General features: G+C 36.8%; 2 protein-coding genes across 2 annotated transcripts; one reads left to right on the top strand and one right to left on the bottom strand.

Moving 5' to 3' along the window:
• Positions 1 to 2,890: 2,890 nt before the first annotated feature.
• On the bottom strand, positions 2,891 to 3,673 carry LOC128984141 (uncharacterized). The gene has a single exon (XM_054403430.1). It carries the CDS (start codon positions 3,671 to 3,673, stop codon positions 2,891 to 2,893), a length of 783 nt encoding a protein of 260 aa, XP_054259405.1.
• A 1,569-nt stretch (positions 3,674 to 5,242) lies between these two features.
• On the top strand, positions 5,243 to 9,157 carry LOC128984140 (uncharacterized protein K02A2.6-like). Its single transcript, XM_054403429.1, has one exon. It carries the CDS (start codon positions 5,243 to 5,245, stop codon positions 9,155 to 9,157), a length of 3,915 nt encoding a protein of 1,304 aa, XP_054259404.1.
• The last annotated feature ends 9,004 nt before the right edge of the window (positions 9,158 to 18,161 follow it).

Here is an 18,161-nt window from a genome sequence, read left to right as displayed (position 1 = left end):
GCCTTGTGTCGTGATTTGTCTTGCTCATAGCATACGAAAATAAAGAGGTCCAACGGTCTTATGAAATGAAACCTTCCTTCTTCGCACTAACTTAACCCTTAGAGCATTTCGAGTTGAGGGCATTTTAAACACATACAATATTAGGCTATCTTGTTTATTCAGCTCTACTATTATAAGTATATGACTATATGACTAGGTTGTACCTCTACAATAAGTACAGACGTTTTAATACAACTACACCGATTCCTATAAACTCGTGTATTAGTCAACCTTTATATGGAAGATTCACGTAACCATTTAAATTAAGTCACTCCTTAAGTTAAGGTTAAGTTCCTAATTAACAGTTAACCTGTGAGAGTTAATCATTAATTAACTACTCTCTACATGAAAATGGAACATGCTCTAAATTGAGTTTTAAATTGATGGTGACGACCCAGAACAATATCTTTTGTTAGGCATCATCCCTTTCCCCTAGACCAGGCTGCCACGTGTAGTTCATTTAAATTCTACATTTAATTAAACGTTATTACTTAAATTAACTTTAAATAACCATTGTTTTAAAATGTTTGCCTAACTCAGTTGCTTTGTCAAAATATCAATTTTAATGTTAGAACACTACACGTTTTGTAAAATGTCATTAACTCAGTTATTTTCTTGAGATTAAAAAATTTGAATAAGTATTATTTTTTTAGTGAGTAACGCATTAGTCTGTTGTCGAAATCTTTCAAATAATAATGTTTTGTAATAATTAATTCGATAAAATTATCAGTAATTTAACCTATCATACAAGTATAATATTTTATATTATTTCATTCTTTATAAGGATGTACATTAAAGAACAGTCATTTAATAAATAACATATAACTCGAGTGTTATTGAGATTTACAACAAACAACAACCTAACATGAAGATACTTCATAAATTGGGATAAGAAAGGAAACATAAACATACAAGGGGGACAATGCAAACAACCATATATTACATATATTGGGTGATGTTATTTATATAACCTAACAGAATCTACCCGTTGATTTATAAGAATGTATGTATTTAGAGATCTTGGCCGATTTATATACAGACGGACACCCAGAAAAATAAAAAGCCGGATAACAAGTTTTAAGGTTATTTTTTAAGGGGTTCAGAAGTCGAAAAGAAAAAAACTGCGAATAATGTATAGGCAACGTATATGTATATATATTTCAACGTTAACTAAATAAATATAATGATTTCAAAAAAGATTTTGTAATTGAATTCCAGAGAAAAAAAATTTATTCCATAGCATCCTTCCAATCATGATTCCACTCATTGAAAACTATTTCGTCTACGAACGGTAGTTACACAATATAATAATTTTAATTAAACATATAGTTTAATATAGTTTAATTTTGCAATAGCAAAGCTTTTAATGCGTGCACATTAATCTTTAAACTCTTTTTGTGTGTACTTCATAGAAACCCACGTTTCGTATATTTTGCGCGGATTAAATCTATAGCCCTAATAGACAATAAACGCCACTATTTTAAATAAAACTAGAGAAACAGAGATTAATGGAACTACATTTTAACTACTACTCTACTTCAATACTATTCTTGCAAACTACTACTAGTCCAGTCAATCCGTTGTAAAAATCAACCATACGTGGACAAAATTGGCGTCTGAGAAATTTTGTCTGAAATTTATGTTTTTTGGGGCGCTGAATCCGAATCTGAAGTTGTCCAACAAATATTTCTTGAGCGTTCCGAGATATTCGCAAAAATCATCAAAATTTTAGCACTTTTTTCAGTTTTTATATTATAAGTCAAAAACTATGAATTCTAGCGACTTTTACCCCTTACAAAATGAAAGTGGGCAAAATGTCCTTCAAAATGCACTATTCACACTTGAAAATCGATTAGAAATAACCTCCGCTAGAGCGCATTGAAAATTGGTTATTTTTCTAACTTAAAAAAAATTCAAGCTTTTGGTCTGGTTTTTAATGTTACTCAGCAAACACCCACCCCCTTCCATCCCATAGCTATCTCAACCCCTTCTATCTCATCAAACCTCTCCCTTTAGCATAAAATACCCTACCATACCACACGCTCTCCCCAAATCCACGCCGTTCATTTTACTTATCTTGAACGGAATGTGATAAATAATGTTAGAGAGGTAGGTTTCTACGGTAATGATTACAATTTATTCATAGTTCATATTCACTATATCTACATAGCCTAACTAACATTATTTTTAAAATGTACACGTATAATCAAGTGCTCAGGCGGGGGCGTTTAGGCCCTGCGCAAGATGGTCCTGACTGTGGCTCCTGTGGCTCTGGCGATTCTTCTATATCATCTACTTCCAGGTTGTGCTCATCGAGTTCCTCGTGGTAGTCATCAGGATCTCTCTGGTTCACGTTGCTGCATTCAGAGGCCTCGAAAATGGGCTCAGAGTCTAGAGCAAAATAGCCCAGCTTTTCTGCAGCTACATACTTTAGTGTTGCAGCTTTTTTGGCATTTACATGCAATAATCGAAAGTAAGCTTTCGGGGGCTGGAGGCTTTGTGGATAGGATGGGCTGGAGTCCATTGACAGTTCTTTTCCAGCCTAACTGTTCAGGCTGAGGCTGATGGCCAAGCCATATCTGGACCTGAAGGTAGACCCTCAGGAGGTGAATATGAGCAGCGTTCGTTGTGGGAGGCAGGGATTCCATTTTAACCGAGTTCTTGAAAAGTGCTGTCTTGTATACTTTGTACCTTAGGTCGTCCAGGTGTGTCCTGATAATTCCCCCGTATAAGGCTGCTAAGAAAGACTCTCCTGCCTCTAACATGGAATCCTGATTAAAGGTCGGGTCATGGGAAGGTGTCCTGAAAAGGGCTAGCTGGGAAGACAGCTGGGGGTGTTTGTCCAGCAACTTCAAACCCTTAGCCCTTGGCCATATAGTTTCGATTTCGTTCCTTTCCTCATGGACCCTTCTTGAAATAATGACGTAGGATACGGACTTAGTTCGTATTTCAAGAATTCTTTTAGCTCGTCTTCAGACTGCTTTGCGATAGTCATTCTTCGATAGAGTGTCGTAGGGTCAATGATAACTACCTTGTCGTGAACTTTGATTCCAGAGTGCATCACAGAGAGTGGGTTAACTCGATCATGCCTTTTGAATTTCACTGTCTTGAAATTTAAACCAACAATCCTTTCAACACCTTCTTGTCCTAATTCTCTTGTACGATGGCAATTGACTCGTTCATCACCTACGATTCCAGTACTTATAATCTGATTGTTATCTGGGAAAGGGTCATGACTCTCCATCCACTCCAACAGTTTCTTAGCGTCAGCGTTATCCCTCTGGACTCTGGATTCTCTGCTATCAGTATGTTGTTCACTAGTGCCAAATTTAACAACACAAAAATCTTCAACAACTTCAGTAATGTGAGCCATTGCTGTGTGTCCTTGTAACCAACGAAAGGCTACACTGTCGGAGAGGTCACGAGATCTGGTCAGTCCCCCCTCTACTTTCATACTTCTCATCAATGATTGTTCAATGGTCTGATCAGTAAATGTGCCGCACCACATCTTGTTACTACGGCGAACAGTGAAGGCACTTCCGCTGGTGAATTTCATGGTAACTCGATGAGCACAACCTGGAAGTAGATGATATAGAAGAATTGCCAGAGCCACAGGAGCCACAGTCAGGACCATCTTGCGCAGGGCCTAAACGCCCCCGCCTGAGCACTTGATTATACGTGTACATTTTAAAAATAATGTTAGTTAGGCTATGTAGATATAGTGAATATGAACTATGAATAAATTGTAATCATTACCATAGAAACCTACCTCTCTAACATTATTTATCACATTCCGTTCAAGATAAGTAAAATGAACGGCGTGGGTTTGGGGAGAGCGTGTGGTATGGTAGGGTATTTTATGCTAAAGGGGGAGGTTTGATGAGATAGAAGGGGTTGAGATAGTTATGGTATGGAAGGGGGTGGGTGTTTGCTGAGTAACATTAAAAACCAGACCAAAAGCTTGAATTTTTTTTAAGTTAGAAAAATAACCAATTTTCAATGCGCTCTAGCGGAGGTTATTTCTAATCGATTTTCAAGTTTGAATAGTGCATTTTGAAGGAAATTTTGCCCACTTTCATTTTGTGAGGGGTAAAAGTCGCTAGAATTCATAGTTTTCGACTTATAATATAAAAACTGAAAAAAGTGCTAAAATTTTGATGTTTTTTGCGAATATCTCGGAACGCTCAAGAAATATTTGTTGGACAACTTCAGATTCGGATTCAGCGCCCCAAAAAACATAAGTTTCAGACAAAATTTCTCAGACGCCAATTTTGTCCACGTTGGATACGGATTGACTGTACTATACTAGAAATAAGTAGCAAAGTGATCTGACAAAGTGCTTATGTTTTAATTTAGGTGTTAACTTAATAGGGCTGCTGATATATTAAATTATTGTAGTAAATAAGTATAACTGAGCACCATGAATATTATATTTTTAAAAGAAGATCTTTTAAAAATATAATATTCAGGGTGCTCATTTGTACTTATTTAGCCTACTACAGTAATTTAATTAGTGCTTAATATACTTAATAAATTTTGACTCAATCTTTTGCATCCGTTTTTATGTACTGTACACTCTGATAATTTACAGGTACAATATGCATCTTCTATGGCAAAAGACTGAGCACACACTATGATAGCAAAAAATATACGGTTTCTTGTACTATCAACATCATTTTCTTTGTACAACAATTTGAATTGCAATAAAAAGTATAAAAATTAAGTCTCGACGTCTCGGTCAAATTCCACAGATTTCTGAATCTCATACAATTCTATTATTGTCGTTGGCAAAACCATGACAACAACATACACACTTAGTTCGGGTTTTCTAAGTTATTCTGCATTGATTAATGTTAACTAGTGTACCTGTTGCTTGAATTCGAGCAATGCTAAGTATTACAGGCGTTATTTTAAAACGAATTTGTGGTGACTTTAAAATATTCGACTCAAAGATTATGAAAATACTCAAGATGTATGTAGGATTATTGTTATCAGCTGAGTTATAAAGTTATGAATCATCTGCTATTTGGTTTGTTTACATGATTATTGTTTTTGTAAATAAATAGTTTTGGTTGAGTTTACTTAAATGAGTTTTATAAATTAATTATTTTATATTGGCGACGAGGAAATGCCGAGGAAAACAGACCAATCTCAGTATAAGAGTGTAATTGATTTTAGTAACATGTCTTGCATACAAGATAGAATGAGCAGATTTTCATTTAAAGAGTACAATAGTGAACAATTGTGGGAAGACTACATAGCTCGTTTTGAGTTGACCTGCAGAGTTAAGGGACTGGGTGGTGCTGACTCAGAAGAACAGGCGGCTCGGCGAGATCTTCTATTGGCAAATATCGGAGAGGAGCACCTCAGGGCACTGTCGGACCAGATGTATCCAAGGGCCTGGGAGGAGTGCACCTACGACGAAGTCAAAGAGGAAGCCAACCGGTTGTTCAAGCCTACAAGGACCCTTTTTGCAACAAGGTTTGAGTTTGAAAGAGCTATAAGAAAAGATGGTGAGACATTTATTTTGTTTTATAACAGATTGAAGTCTTTAGCTAGAAGTTGTAAATATGGAGATAGCTTAGATGAACGAGTACGAGATAGGTTTGCAGTAGGAAGCAACTGTCCAGAATTTGAAGTCGAAGTCAGACAAAGATGGCCCGAGGGAGTTGATAACCGAGGTGAGCGAGTTAAGTCAACAGTAGTACTAGAGTTAGCTCAATCCATGGAACGTGCGAGAGAAGAAGTTTCCAAACATGCGTGTAAAAATGAGATTTTCAAAGTAAGTGACAGTAAGGAAAATAGGAAACCAGAGGTACAGAAATCTACTGGCTTCAATAGGTGTTATAGATGTGGGTTTACACATGACCCTAGTGAAGATAGGTGTCCTGCTATTTCTGCTGTGTGCAAGAAATGTTCAAAGAGAGGCCATTTCGCAAGAATGTGCAAAAGTAAAAATAATTTTGTCAAGAGAACAGATGGTAATTTGAGAAAAGTAGATGATTCTTGTAATCAAACTTATGATGATGAGTGTAGTTCTGATATTGATGTTAGTGGTACACAAATTAGGTCAGTCAAGAGTAAGGTTCCCAGAGCTACAATAGATGTAGAATTGAACGGGTATAATGTTAGAATGGAGTTTGATTCCGGGGCTCGGGTAAGTGCTATAAGTTTGTCTCTTTGGGATAGGATAAATTCAAGTGGCGAATCTCTCAAAAAGACGTCTGATGTCATCACTGGCTATGGGAAAAATAAGCTAGAAGTCATGGGTAAGGCTTTTGTGGACGTTACTTTACGTAATCGTACTAAGCGATTGCCGGTCATTGTATTACTAGAAGATGATGTTCCATTATTTGGGTTGCCGTGGAGTGTAGCTTTCAATCTTAATTTGCCTAGAGAAGTAATGGTTAGGCGTATTGACAATGGAAAGACAAGTAGTAAAGAGGCAGGTAAGAACGAAGAAAGTTATAGAAAAGAGTTACAAAAAGAAGTAGAGGCATTAACTCAGGAGTTTTCCGAACTCTTCCGTGATGAGCTAGGAACGATATCTGACTCTAATGAAGTCATCCATCTAAAAAGTGGAACAAAACCTGTATCTTACGGGGCACGACGAGTTCCATTCCCCTTAAGGGAGGCAGTGGAGCGAGAATTACAGAGATTAGTACAGGAAGGAGTTTTGGAACCAGTGGACCCTTCCGAAACACCGATAGAATGGAGTACCCCAACAGTTAACGTAGACAAGGGCGGAGGTAGAGTAAGAATCTGTGGCGATTTTCGTACAACCTTGAATCCAAACATCGTCCCGGAAAGACACCTCTTGCCAACCTTTGATGACTTGACTTCCAAATTAACTGATGGAAAGATATTTTCAGTCATAGATCTTCGAGACGCGTACTTGCAAATGAAAGTACACCCCGAGTCACAAAAGTATCTGACAATAGCAACTCATGTAGGTTACTTTCGCTACAAAAGGTTGCCCTTTGGACTTTCCTCGAGTCCGGCAAAATTTCAAAGGTACATGGAAAGTTTACTAAAAGGACTTAATGTCGGAGTTCTACTTGATGACATAATTATTTCTAGTAAGGATAAGACTACCCATATAACCACTCTTAGAGAAGTTTTGAGGCGGCTAGAATCAAGTGGAATAAGAGCAAAACTATCAAAATGTAAGTTATTTCAGAAATCTGTTAAGTATTTAGGTCATACAATAGATGGGAATGGTATTCATCCCTCCGAAGACAAAGTTGAAACCATAAGACACGCACCAAGGCCAAGAAACGTGAAAGAATTACGAGCTTTTCTAGGAGCACTAAATTTTTACGAAAGGTACATACCTAATCTTCATGCTATCGCTTCGAACTTGCATAAGCTGACTGGTACGAAGACTAAATGGAAATGGACTGACACCGAACAAAGTACGTTCGACAAGTTGAAGAATATCCTGTCATTAGAGAAGACATTAGTTCCATACGACATATCAAAGCCGATCATTATTGAATGTGATGCTTGTGAACAAGGGGTTGGTGCAGTGCTGTTACATTTGATGCCGGATGGAACGGAAAGGCCAGTCATGTACGCCTCGAGGACACTAACGGAAGCAGAAAAAAGGTATGCTACAGTTGACAAGGAAGCTATGGCGTTAGTTTTTGCCGTAAAGAAGTTTAGACAATACCTCAGTGGGAGACATTTCAAGGTGAGGACGGACCACAAGCCACTTGAAAGAATATTTGGAATGCATCGAGATCTTACCAAAGTAGTAAACAACCGTTTGGTTCGTTGGGCTTTGTATTTAATGGAGTATGATTTTGAGATCCAGTACATCAAAGGACAGGATAATTGTTTGGCTGATTTTTTGTCTAGATTTTCACTCAAGACACAAGAAGTATTGGATCCAGATGAGAGAGAGATTCGAGCATTGGTTCAGGAGAAAATCGACGTAGTTTATCCAAATCATGAACTTGTACTGGAATATAAGAAAGACCCAAATATGAAGAAACTTATAGACTACCTGGAACATGGTTGGCCAAAAGATACAGGAAACTTGCCACCATCCATGAAACCATATTGGAATAAGAGAGAAGAGCTGACATTAGAAAACGGTATAATCATGCGATTAGGAAGAATAGTGGTGCCACAGATTTTGAGAGAAAATGTATTAAAAGAACTCCACAAAGGACATCCTGGAATAGAGGCCATGAGATCCCTATCAAGGTATTATGTATGGTGGCCTAATCTGAATAAGGATGTCGAGGTTTATGTCCGTAGATGCCACCCTTGCCAGAGTAACCGATCATTTGACACAGAAGTACCTCTATATCCTTGGAATGTGCCAAGTGATCCTTGGGAGCGAATTCATCTCGACTTCGCAGGTCCATTCGACAACCGATTCTGGTTAGTAGGAATCGATGCTTACTCAAAGTGGGTTGAGATCGAAGTTATGGACCGTACGACAACTGCTGCTCTTGTAAATAGATTAAGGACTTGGTTTTCGAGGTACGGCGTTCCTAAAAAAATTGTATCCGATAATGGCACCCCCTTCACGTCCCATGAGTTTAAGGCTTTTTGTAAGAACAATAACATATGTCATGTCACATCGGCACCGTATCATCCAAAAACCAATGGTTTAGTAGAGAGGATTATCAGAACCTTCAAGAGTAGATACAGTGCTTGCAAACAAGAAGGTCTCAGTTCATCACTTGCACTTTTACAAGTGTTGCTTGCCTATCGAAATACCCCACAAAAGACCACAGGACAACCACCATCAGTCCTTTTCTATGGTAGAAGATTACCAACAGCTTTGGATAGGTGGAGGTATAATAGCAGAGAGAGAATAGAAAATCAAGTGTGGCGACAGAAGTACTACCACGACTTAAAATCCAAACAAAAGGAGTTTTCTGCCAAACAAGAAGTGTGGGTTCAAAATGAAACGAAGAAGGGCTGGAGACCAGGAACAGTACAAGAAAGGACGGGAGAGCTATCATACAACGTTTTAGTTGGGGGAGAAATAAAGAGAAAACACGCTGACCAGCTGAGAGCAAGAGAAGGTGCAACTGATTCACCTCAATGGAAAATGCAAACGGAACCTGAAGATGAGCACAGTTTCGGAAATTCAGCCTAAATTGGGTGGGGAGAAATGTAGGATTATTGTTATCAGCTGAGTTATAAAGTTATGAATCATCTGCTATTTGGTTTGTTTACATGATTATTGTTTTTGTAAATAAATAGTTTTGGTTGAGTTTACTTAAATGAGTTTTATAAATTAATTATTTTATAATGTACATAACAGATCTATATAATCAACATTTAATCTAAATAGCGTTTTCTACAAATAGCCTTACTCATAGCCGCAATAGGTTTCCAGACACGTGTCCAAAAGCCTAACAGCACAACTCCCTTTCCCATACCGCCCTGAACGATAGGGTTCATTGAGATTCGCTCTAACCTTCCCTCTCCCCTTTATTGGCAAGTTTTCATTTTTTTCTCCTTTTTTGAACATCTGCCATTTTGCGCAAGATCAACCTTTTGAAGTGCGGTTTGCGGCATTGTATTCTACTAAAAAAATACCTTTAATTTGATGTGCATATTGACCTATGCTCCATTTAAGATTTTCTTCCGACTCCTTGTGGGCCGTCCCCCTGAAGAATTATTGGATCACTGAATATGTGTTAAAATAGAGTTTTATGCCCTGTAACTTTGTACCAAGTATTTTAGCTCTATCTGCATTATTTTTTAAAATATTTAACCATTCCGGGACTTTTCTACCACAATGTATAATAACTTTTCAAAGATGTTCCCTTTGGTCGAGTAAAACAATTTAATGTCAGCTTTATATCTAGAGGTTTTATTCCCAAGTTAAAGTGGCTGCCAGTATTAAGCCGGCCACACACAGAACCGAGCAGGGTGGGGCGTCGCAGGGCATTTTGCCCGGGGCGTCTTGTGCGATAGGAATTGCAAGGGCGCTTATGGAAACGCCACACACAGGACCGGGCAAGGCAGGGCACGTCGAAAAGACGCTCCTGGGCCCCCGCAGGGCAAAATGCGGAGCTATCCAAAATTATGCCCCGAGGCAAGTTGCTGCCGGGCATAACATTCTGCGCATTCACATTCTGCGTCACGTGACTAATTTCCTCTACGTGCTTTATAACATGTGTTACAATTTATTTAATTTATTACTATTGTTAAAACATATGTAATTTTCAAATGTTAATAAAACAGTGACTTACTCTTGTAACCTTGTGTGTTGATTTTATTCTCTCTTTTATATTGTTTAATTTCAATATTTATACTCGGATTTTACACCCAATCCCACCCTGATATCCCCTAGTAGATAATGTATTCTGTGACTGTGGATACGGCTACTGATACAGATGAACACATTGTAGATGTGGATAAGCTGTTGGTTCTTGTTCAAAGCCATCCGGCCATCTACAACTCATCCATGAAGGAACACACAACCAGGAAGTACTTACCAAGATCACTCATAGCGAATGAGCTGAACGTTCCAGGTAAACATATCTACTACTGTATTTGATATTTACGCTCATTAGTACAACTATATAGGCTTTTAAGAACACCTTTTAGGTCAATTTTGTTGTATTGACCTAAAAATGACAAAACTTAGGGGAAAGCAGGGATACTTGAGCCACTTTTTACTTAAACAATTTTTTCTGTGCTATTTTAAAATATTTGGAATGTTACCTTTTTAAAGATGCTACGTAAAAATGTAATTTGATAAGCATAAGTATATTTAAAAATAGTTTTCCAAAATAATGCAAACTGTCTTACGAATCCCTTTCGCCGAATCCAATTTTGAAAAAACTTGTAACTTGGTTATTTTGTAAGATAATTTTAGGTTCTTTAAGGGAGATTTCTATTTGATCCTAATAAATATCTGCTATGTCCTCTCGTAGTGGCCACTTGAATTTAGAACCAATAATTATTCTTGCGAATTTGAGACATTCACTGACACCTTCACTTGACACATTTTGAACTTGACCTACGAATCTTTTAAAACACTTTTTCCCAGCAAACTTTACCAAAACCCAATCGCCCTCTTTTAGTTTTTTAAATGGAATGTCATCTTCATCACTGTCACTCAAATTCATTTTAGAACTCATACTTTTTGTAGAAAAGTTATCTGAGTCACTAGTTTCTGAATCACTTTCTTCTTTTTCCTTTTTTTCTTCTCTAGGCTTAATTTTTGATGGAAACAGGATTTTCTTGATAGTTGTATAACATTTTAATTCTTGTTTTGTGTTTTCTTGACTTTCGATGCTTGTTTCGCCTGTCTTTCTTGCAAAATTTTTTAAGTCGCTGTTTTTCTGATGTAGATGTCAATATTTTGATTTCATCTTAGGCCTGCCCCGATTTTTAGCCCGAGGTAAAGCCTTTGGGTAAGGTCTTATATCTTGTGGAGATACTATTATGTATCAGGTACAATCAGGTATGTTTGAGGTATATGAAGGACCAGGTGTACTCACCTCATCAATAGATGTAACCCTAATCGTAGACCCTGAACCAGAGATTTCAGACACAGGTTCCTCGAGGTTTTGTCGACATGGTTTTGTGCACATCTTGATGCGTTCTTACATTCTGGGGTCTCAAGTGGCCTGTCTGTTACAAAGGAACTTAAAAACTCATCATCAGAAAAAATATTTCTGTTAAAAAATGCAATACCAAAGCACAACTCATCCACCAAAACAACTGAATCAATACACTTAAACAACCGTACAATAGTTTTTTTTTATTTTTTTTACCTTCTTTTTTGTTTCTTTATCATTGTAGTTGTTGTTTACTGTTACTTGTTTTTTGATTTTTTATCTTTGTTAGCTAGTTACCAAATTTGTTGTTCCCCATGTTGATTGCTAATTATTGTTGTTATTTATTGTATTTATTGTTATTTATTGTTTTTAGCGAATTTCCCTATAGGGAAGTAGCTATTACCGTAGGTGGCACAGTAAGACCTAGACCCGGGACCGATTTACTTTTTTCATTTTGATGTCCCCAGAGGCCAAAAACACCATTCGTTCAAATTTTTATATATGTATATATAGACTTATATATATATATATATATATATATATATATATATATATATACCGGGTGTCCAAAACCACCCGTACACCCCTTTCAAAACGATGGAAACCATTTCTTACAAACAAAAAATAATACAGAACTAGCTAAATTGGGCACGGTCTACCAAATGGTGATAATTTCAAATCCAAAATCAAACCGGAAGTGGCTTTTTCAGACCGGAAGTTGACTTTTTTTAAATGTAAACTACCAATTTTGATTACAGAATCGGATTCTACGTTGAAAAATACATAACTTTTGTCTAAAACATTTTTTGAAAAAACTTGTTTTCTGCCTCTAATGTCCCATTAAAGTCAATAATTTTTGGTCATTCATCCGTCAAAGTTACTCGAAACAATAATAGAGAAAAACAAATAACAAAGATTACATAAAGACATGTGATAAATAGTATCAGCTGTTCATTGTAAACACCTTAACAATTGAGTTAAAGCTGGTCTACCCATTGCTTAGTTTAATTTTATTTTAAAATAAATCATTTGTTTTTACATTTAAGGAGTCATATGTAACAATAAATTATAAAAAAATTCAACTTAGCAATGTGTAGACCAGCTGTTACTCAATTGCTAAGGTGTTTAAAATAAACAGCTGATTCTATTATTCATATGTCTTTATGTAATCTTTGTTAATTGTTTTTCTCTATTATTGTTTCGAGTAACTTTGACGGATGAATGACAAAAAATTATTGACTTTAATGGGGCATTAGAGGTAGAAAACAAGTTTTTTTCAAAAAATGTTTTAGACAAAAGTTATGTATTTTTCAACGTAGAATCCGATTCTGTAATCAAAATTGGTAGTTTACATTTAAAAAAGTCAACTTCCGGTCTGAAAAAGCCACTTCCGGTGTGATTTTGGATTTGAAATTATCACCATTTGGTAGACCGTGCCGAATTTAGCTAGTTCTGTATTATTTTTTGTTTGTAAGAAAAGGTTTCTATCGTTTTAAAAGGGGTGTACGGGTGGTTTTGGACACCCGGTATATATATATATATATATATATATATATATATATATATATATATATACGTCCGTGAACGCGATAACTTGAGTAATTTTTGTCCGATTTTAATGAAATTTGGTTTAAAGGTGTAAAGCGGGATAAACTTGAATGAGTTCGCGAACCAGCACGATCGGACCATAAGAACGGGGCTTTACGGGGGGTTTTATGGGGTAAAAATTGGTTTTTCTCACTTTTGACCCTCAAAACACAAAATTTCCCGATTTCTCTTTAGACCTTTTTAAAGAGCTTAAAAAATCAAATAATTTAGTATATAAAAGTATTTTTGTTCGATTATTAGTAACGGAGAAAATTAAAAAAAATTTAAATTTAAAATTCCCATGTTATTCTTATGGAGAATATTGTCAAATGTTGTAGTTTGCTTGTTTATGGATATATTTTGATCAAACTTGGCAAATTTATTTATTTTGTACTAAGCTATCAATATTTTACTCAAAAACACACTTTATTAGTTTCCTTGTAGCAGCAAACCTAGGTAATAACCTAGGTAAACCTAATATTATTAAAATATATTTAACTGAAAATCAATTCAGACAAATGGAAATTCGCTTAGTCGGCAGGTTTGCTGCGGCGGGGGTATTTATTGTTATTTATTGTTATTCATTGTTGTTTTTTGTTATTTATTGTTATATATATTGATATATTTCGATACATTCTTATTTATTAGGGTTCTCAGTCAAGTCATCTTGATGTTATGTATGAATTGTTCTATGTAAGTCTGAATGAAACGTCTTGCCATGATTGTATGTTATGAAAATGGAGTTTTCCGTCTGTAAATAAATAAATAAATACCAGTCACTTCAAAACCTTTTACTATGGTTTTGTTAGTGAACGCAGAAGAATATGCCACTCCAACAATTTCAGCGACATAGAGTGTAATTAGTTTTCCTGAGTGTGCAACCATCCATGATTTTGCAGCATCGTTAGAAAATGCCTTAAATGGGCCATACACGGTCCAATCAAGGGGCTGTAATTTGTGGCTTGTGTGTGGTGGAAATGACAAAATGATAATCCCATTGTCCTTTGCAAGATTCAGGGATTCCACCGAAATGTGGCCTGTCATGGTTGTCCATGATTAAAAGCACTTTTTTTCGTTTGAACATTTTGTGTGTTTGATGGATTGCTTCAAAAACAAAACAAAATTGTCTTTTGTCATCCATCCACTTGACAAGGTCCATTTGGACCTCCTTCCAAAAAACATCTTTCATATTCACACGGGGGAAAATTAAAAAAAGGGGACGGAATTGCCTATTGCATTTACGCTACAGAATGCAGTAACCAATGTTCCTCTATCAGCTGAAGTAACTTGGCGTACCTGCTTGATTCAATTTTTAGCACTACTTTTTTAGGTTTATGGACAGTCGAAACTCCTGTCTCGTCGATATAAAGTATCGATTCTGGACCAAACATGTATTTTTCCAAAACGGTACAGAGGTTATTAAAAAATGGTTCCACATTGGTCCTGTTAAAGCTTGTCGCCCTAGACAAGCTTGTGGCTTGGGATTCTCTTAGTGATAAAGTTGGATTTCTTTTCATAAATCCTCTGAACCAATAAAACCCTGCTGATTTATTTTGATCCCAAATCGGTAATACATTATTATTGTTTGCAGCTGCAAATTCATATGCTAAACTGCAAACTTCCTTTCGGTTAAGTCCGCTTCTCGCTTCTCGGCCTGTTTGCTAAGATCAAAGTGTAGTTGTGCGTGTCACGCGTGTGCTGTGCCGTGCCACGAACGTTCCAACATCGTGTGCTACACGTGTGACTAAACTCGAGTGCGCGTGGTGCCAACGTCGCTGACCGCCACGAGGAGCACTACTGACCTTAATATGACTAACGTGGGACCAGTGAACAGTGAAGTGACGTGTGTGTCGGAACCCTAGTGGTGAACGTGGATCCCGGGCCGACGTCGACGATGGAGCCAGGTGAACGTCGTGACCAGGTAACCTAGCTGCAGGAAAAGACTGGATTGTGTCGAAACATGTTACTAGCAAACTGTTTGATTTTATTCTGCTTAACTGGACTACTTTTTAATTTTATTTATTGACAAAAGTTATTTATTCGTTACGTTTTATCGTTTGACTATTTATCCTATAGTATTTATTAAAGCATATGTATTTATTTATTGACTGTGCATATATTTATTCGTTAATATTTTATTATTGGACTCAAGAGAAATTTATCCATTGTTAATCATTCCATATTATTTATTTATTTATTCTATAGTATTTATTGCACGTTATTAATTACGACCATGGACATACAGTATTACATAGTGCCCTCTCCCTTGTACAAAGGCCCCCAAAGGTGCGAGTACTGTTTTGGAGTTACTAACAACAGAAAACAAGGTGTATATGAATCTCGGAAAAAACTTGAGCAACACCTGTGGCGTATACATAGAAAAAAGCCCAAGTATCAGTGTCGGGAGTGTGGCGAGCTGAGTGTTATGTTGCGAACGGCGCAGAACCATGCTTGTGGGCACGTGGCTTCCCCTGCCTCGCCTAGGAGAAGGGGTAGATGATGGTGGCGTAGCAATGATGACTCAGACGTTGAACCAACGCCTCCACGCAGATCACCAACGCCTGCCCTTGACCTAGACGTCTGCAACGTGAGGTGGAGATAGGCGACCAGGTGGAGGCTGCTGCTGCTGCTAAAGACAACGTGGAGATAAACGACCAGGTGGAGGTTGCTGCTGTTGAGGTCCACGTCCGGGATCTGCTGGACTTCACCGAGGAGGATGCTGACAAAATTTATTCTTTACAGTTCCAAGGGTGCAAGACGAAATGGGCAAACTTGAGAAACGGGTACAACAGATGAAGAACGAGATGAGGTAACGAGAGATGAAGAAAACTCCAAGTGGATCCGCTCAAAAGAAAAAGAAATGACATCTTTTTGATGCTATGCAATTCCTGGAGCCATGGACTGGGTCGACAAGGGTAATGTCGAGTAATTTGACGACTCCAGCCCAGCCCCTACCTTGGAAGTTGCACTTGATACTTCAAATCACGAAACTACGGAAGATTCTTCGACCCCTTCAAGGAGGGTGCAAGAAGAAGACGAAGTAACCATACCGATATTTGAAAGACGGGTGATATCGCAACCATAAAAAACCCAAAACAGCAGCAGACATCTTGGTTGCACCGATGGTTGATTTCCTAAAGGTAGCCACCGAGAAGAAAAAAAATCATTATGACAGTAAATAAGAAAATGTGATGCTATTTTATTTCAAAAGTTCCTGAAACATGATTCCTGAAACAGATCTTTTAACTAATGAAAATAAAAGGAAATTTAAACTGCAAGTGATGACTAGGTACTCTGAATAGTTTAATTGACCAACAATCCTACCAGCAGCGATCTAGAAATCCTTTCTCCTACAATTACAAAATCCTTCAACATTTAAAGAGCTTGAAGATGACTGCTCCAAACAATTCAAAGGAGACGTAAAAGAATTTATATAAAAATGCGGACAAAATAAAAACTTATTTTTGAAAATTATTGTATTATTGACTCCTTATACCCCAAAAACTCCAGTATTTTACTTACACTCTCCCTAAAGTGCACAATTGATCAAGACCACCACCAGGAAGACCAATCGTCTCAAGTATTGGATCACCGACTCGAAGGATATCTGCCTTCGTTGATAAACAATTACAGCAACTGGTACAACATGTGCCATCCTACATAAAGGACACTAACGACTTTCTAAACAAAATTGCTGTTTCAAACCTCCCTCAAAATTCAGACTTAGTACTTGTAACAGTTGATGTTAAATCACTATATACGAATATTCCCCACGATGGTCTGAAGGCTGCCAAACATTTTCTTAACTCAAGACCCACGAATTCTAAACCTAAAATTTTTTGGCAACTCTCATTCAAATGATACCAACCATGAACAATTTCAGATTTATGGACAAACACTTCTTACACATGAAAGACACAGCGATGGGTACACGAATGGCCCCAGCCTACGCTAATCTTTTCATAAGTAAACTTTTCTTTCAAACAATCATTTAACTCCTATTCTTTGGTTAAGATATACTGTATAGATGATATCTTTATTTTTGGCAACACGGATAAAAGTAACTAAACAAAATTCCAAAAGATTTAAACCAAATTTCTTGCTTGAAATTCACTTGGAATTATTCGGACAAAACTGTTTCTTTCTTAGATGTCTTTCTTCATTGAAAATCTTAATCTTAAAACAAAAATTCATTTTAAATAAACTAACAAAATGCAGTACTTACAATTATCAAAGTTGTCATCTAATGTATATGCAAAAATCAATTCCAAAAAGCTTATCAATTCATGCCTAAACACTCTGCAGTGAAAAATCAGGTTTTGAAAAATTTCCAACCTTATACGATTAAACATAAGAGAAGAGAATTCATGCCCTCCTCGTAGCATGTTGCTATTTGTCATCAACAACCATCGTATCAACATCAACACAGCTATAACGTCGCTGAGATTGTGATGATAACTCTGCTGATGACACGAGATGGCCTTGATCAACTCGCTGTGGTGATCACTTCGTCAACTAATGTCTTCTCCACTCGATACTTATATTTCCTGTGTGAGATGGAAACACTCACTGCTTGAATCAATCGTTATTACTACCACTTCCAAGGGTCGTTTAGAGTAGAAACCTCATCTCGTACAAATTATAAGTGTGAATATTTTGTCGAAAACCCATTATTTACATTAATTTGTTACGTTAACTAAGAAGTGTTGTTTCATAACTCCAATTTTTCACATTTAAATTATTTACTATATAATATTATGTAAAACTCATAAAAATTCATATTTCTACAACAATTTTGATTGGTGTTAGAATATAAGATACACGTTTAGATAAAACCGATTGGTAACACACCTGTGAACTTATGGTTTGCAAAAGAATAAAATTAAATAAAACAACAAACTGCAGATTAAAATCCAATATGAACACCTGTGTCCCACATCTGCCTCTATCGGTAAAGTGAAGTGAAATGTTGTTGTTCAAAACATCTATACAAAC

Source organism: Macrosteles quadrilineatus, unplaced genomic scaffold (genome assembly GCF_028750875.1).
Source record: "Macrosteles quadrilineatus isolate MER2022 unplaced genomic scaffold, UCM_ALF_1.0 Scaffold_2__2_contigs__length_208266976, whole genome shotgun sequence".
Lineage (NCBI taxonomy): Eukaryota > Metazoa > Arthropoda > Insecta > Hemiptera > Cicadellidae > Macrosteles > Macrosteles quadrilineatus.
This window is presented reverse-complemented; position numbering and strand designations above follow the sequence as displayed.

Excerpts from the sequence above, each read along its gene's own strand:
- LOC128984141 (XM_054403430.1), bottom strand. The coding sequence starts at position 3,673 with ATGGTCCTGACTGTGGCTCCTGTGGCTCTGGCAATTCTTCTATATCAT.
- LOC128984140 (XM_054403429.1), top strand. The coding sequence starts at position 5,243 with ATGAGCAGATTTTCATTTAAAGAGTACAATAGTGAACAATTGTGGGAA.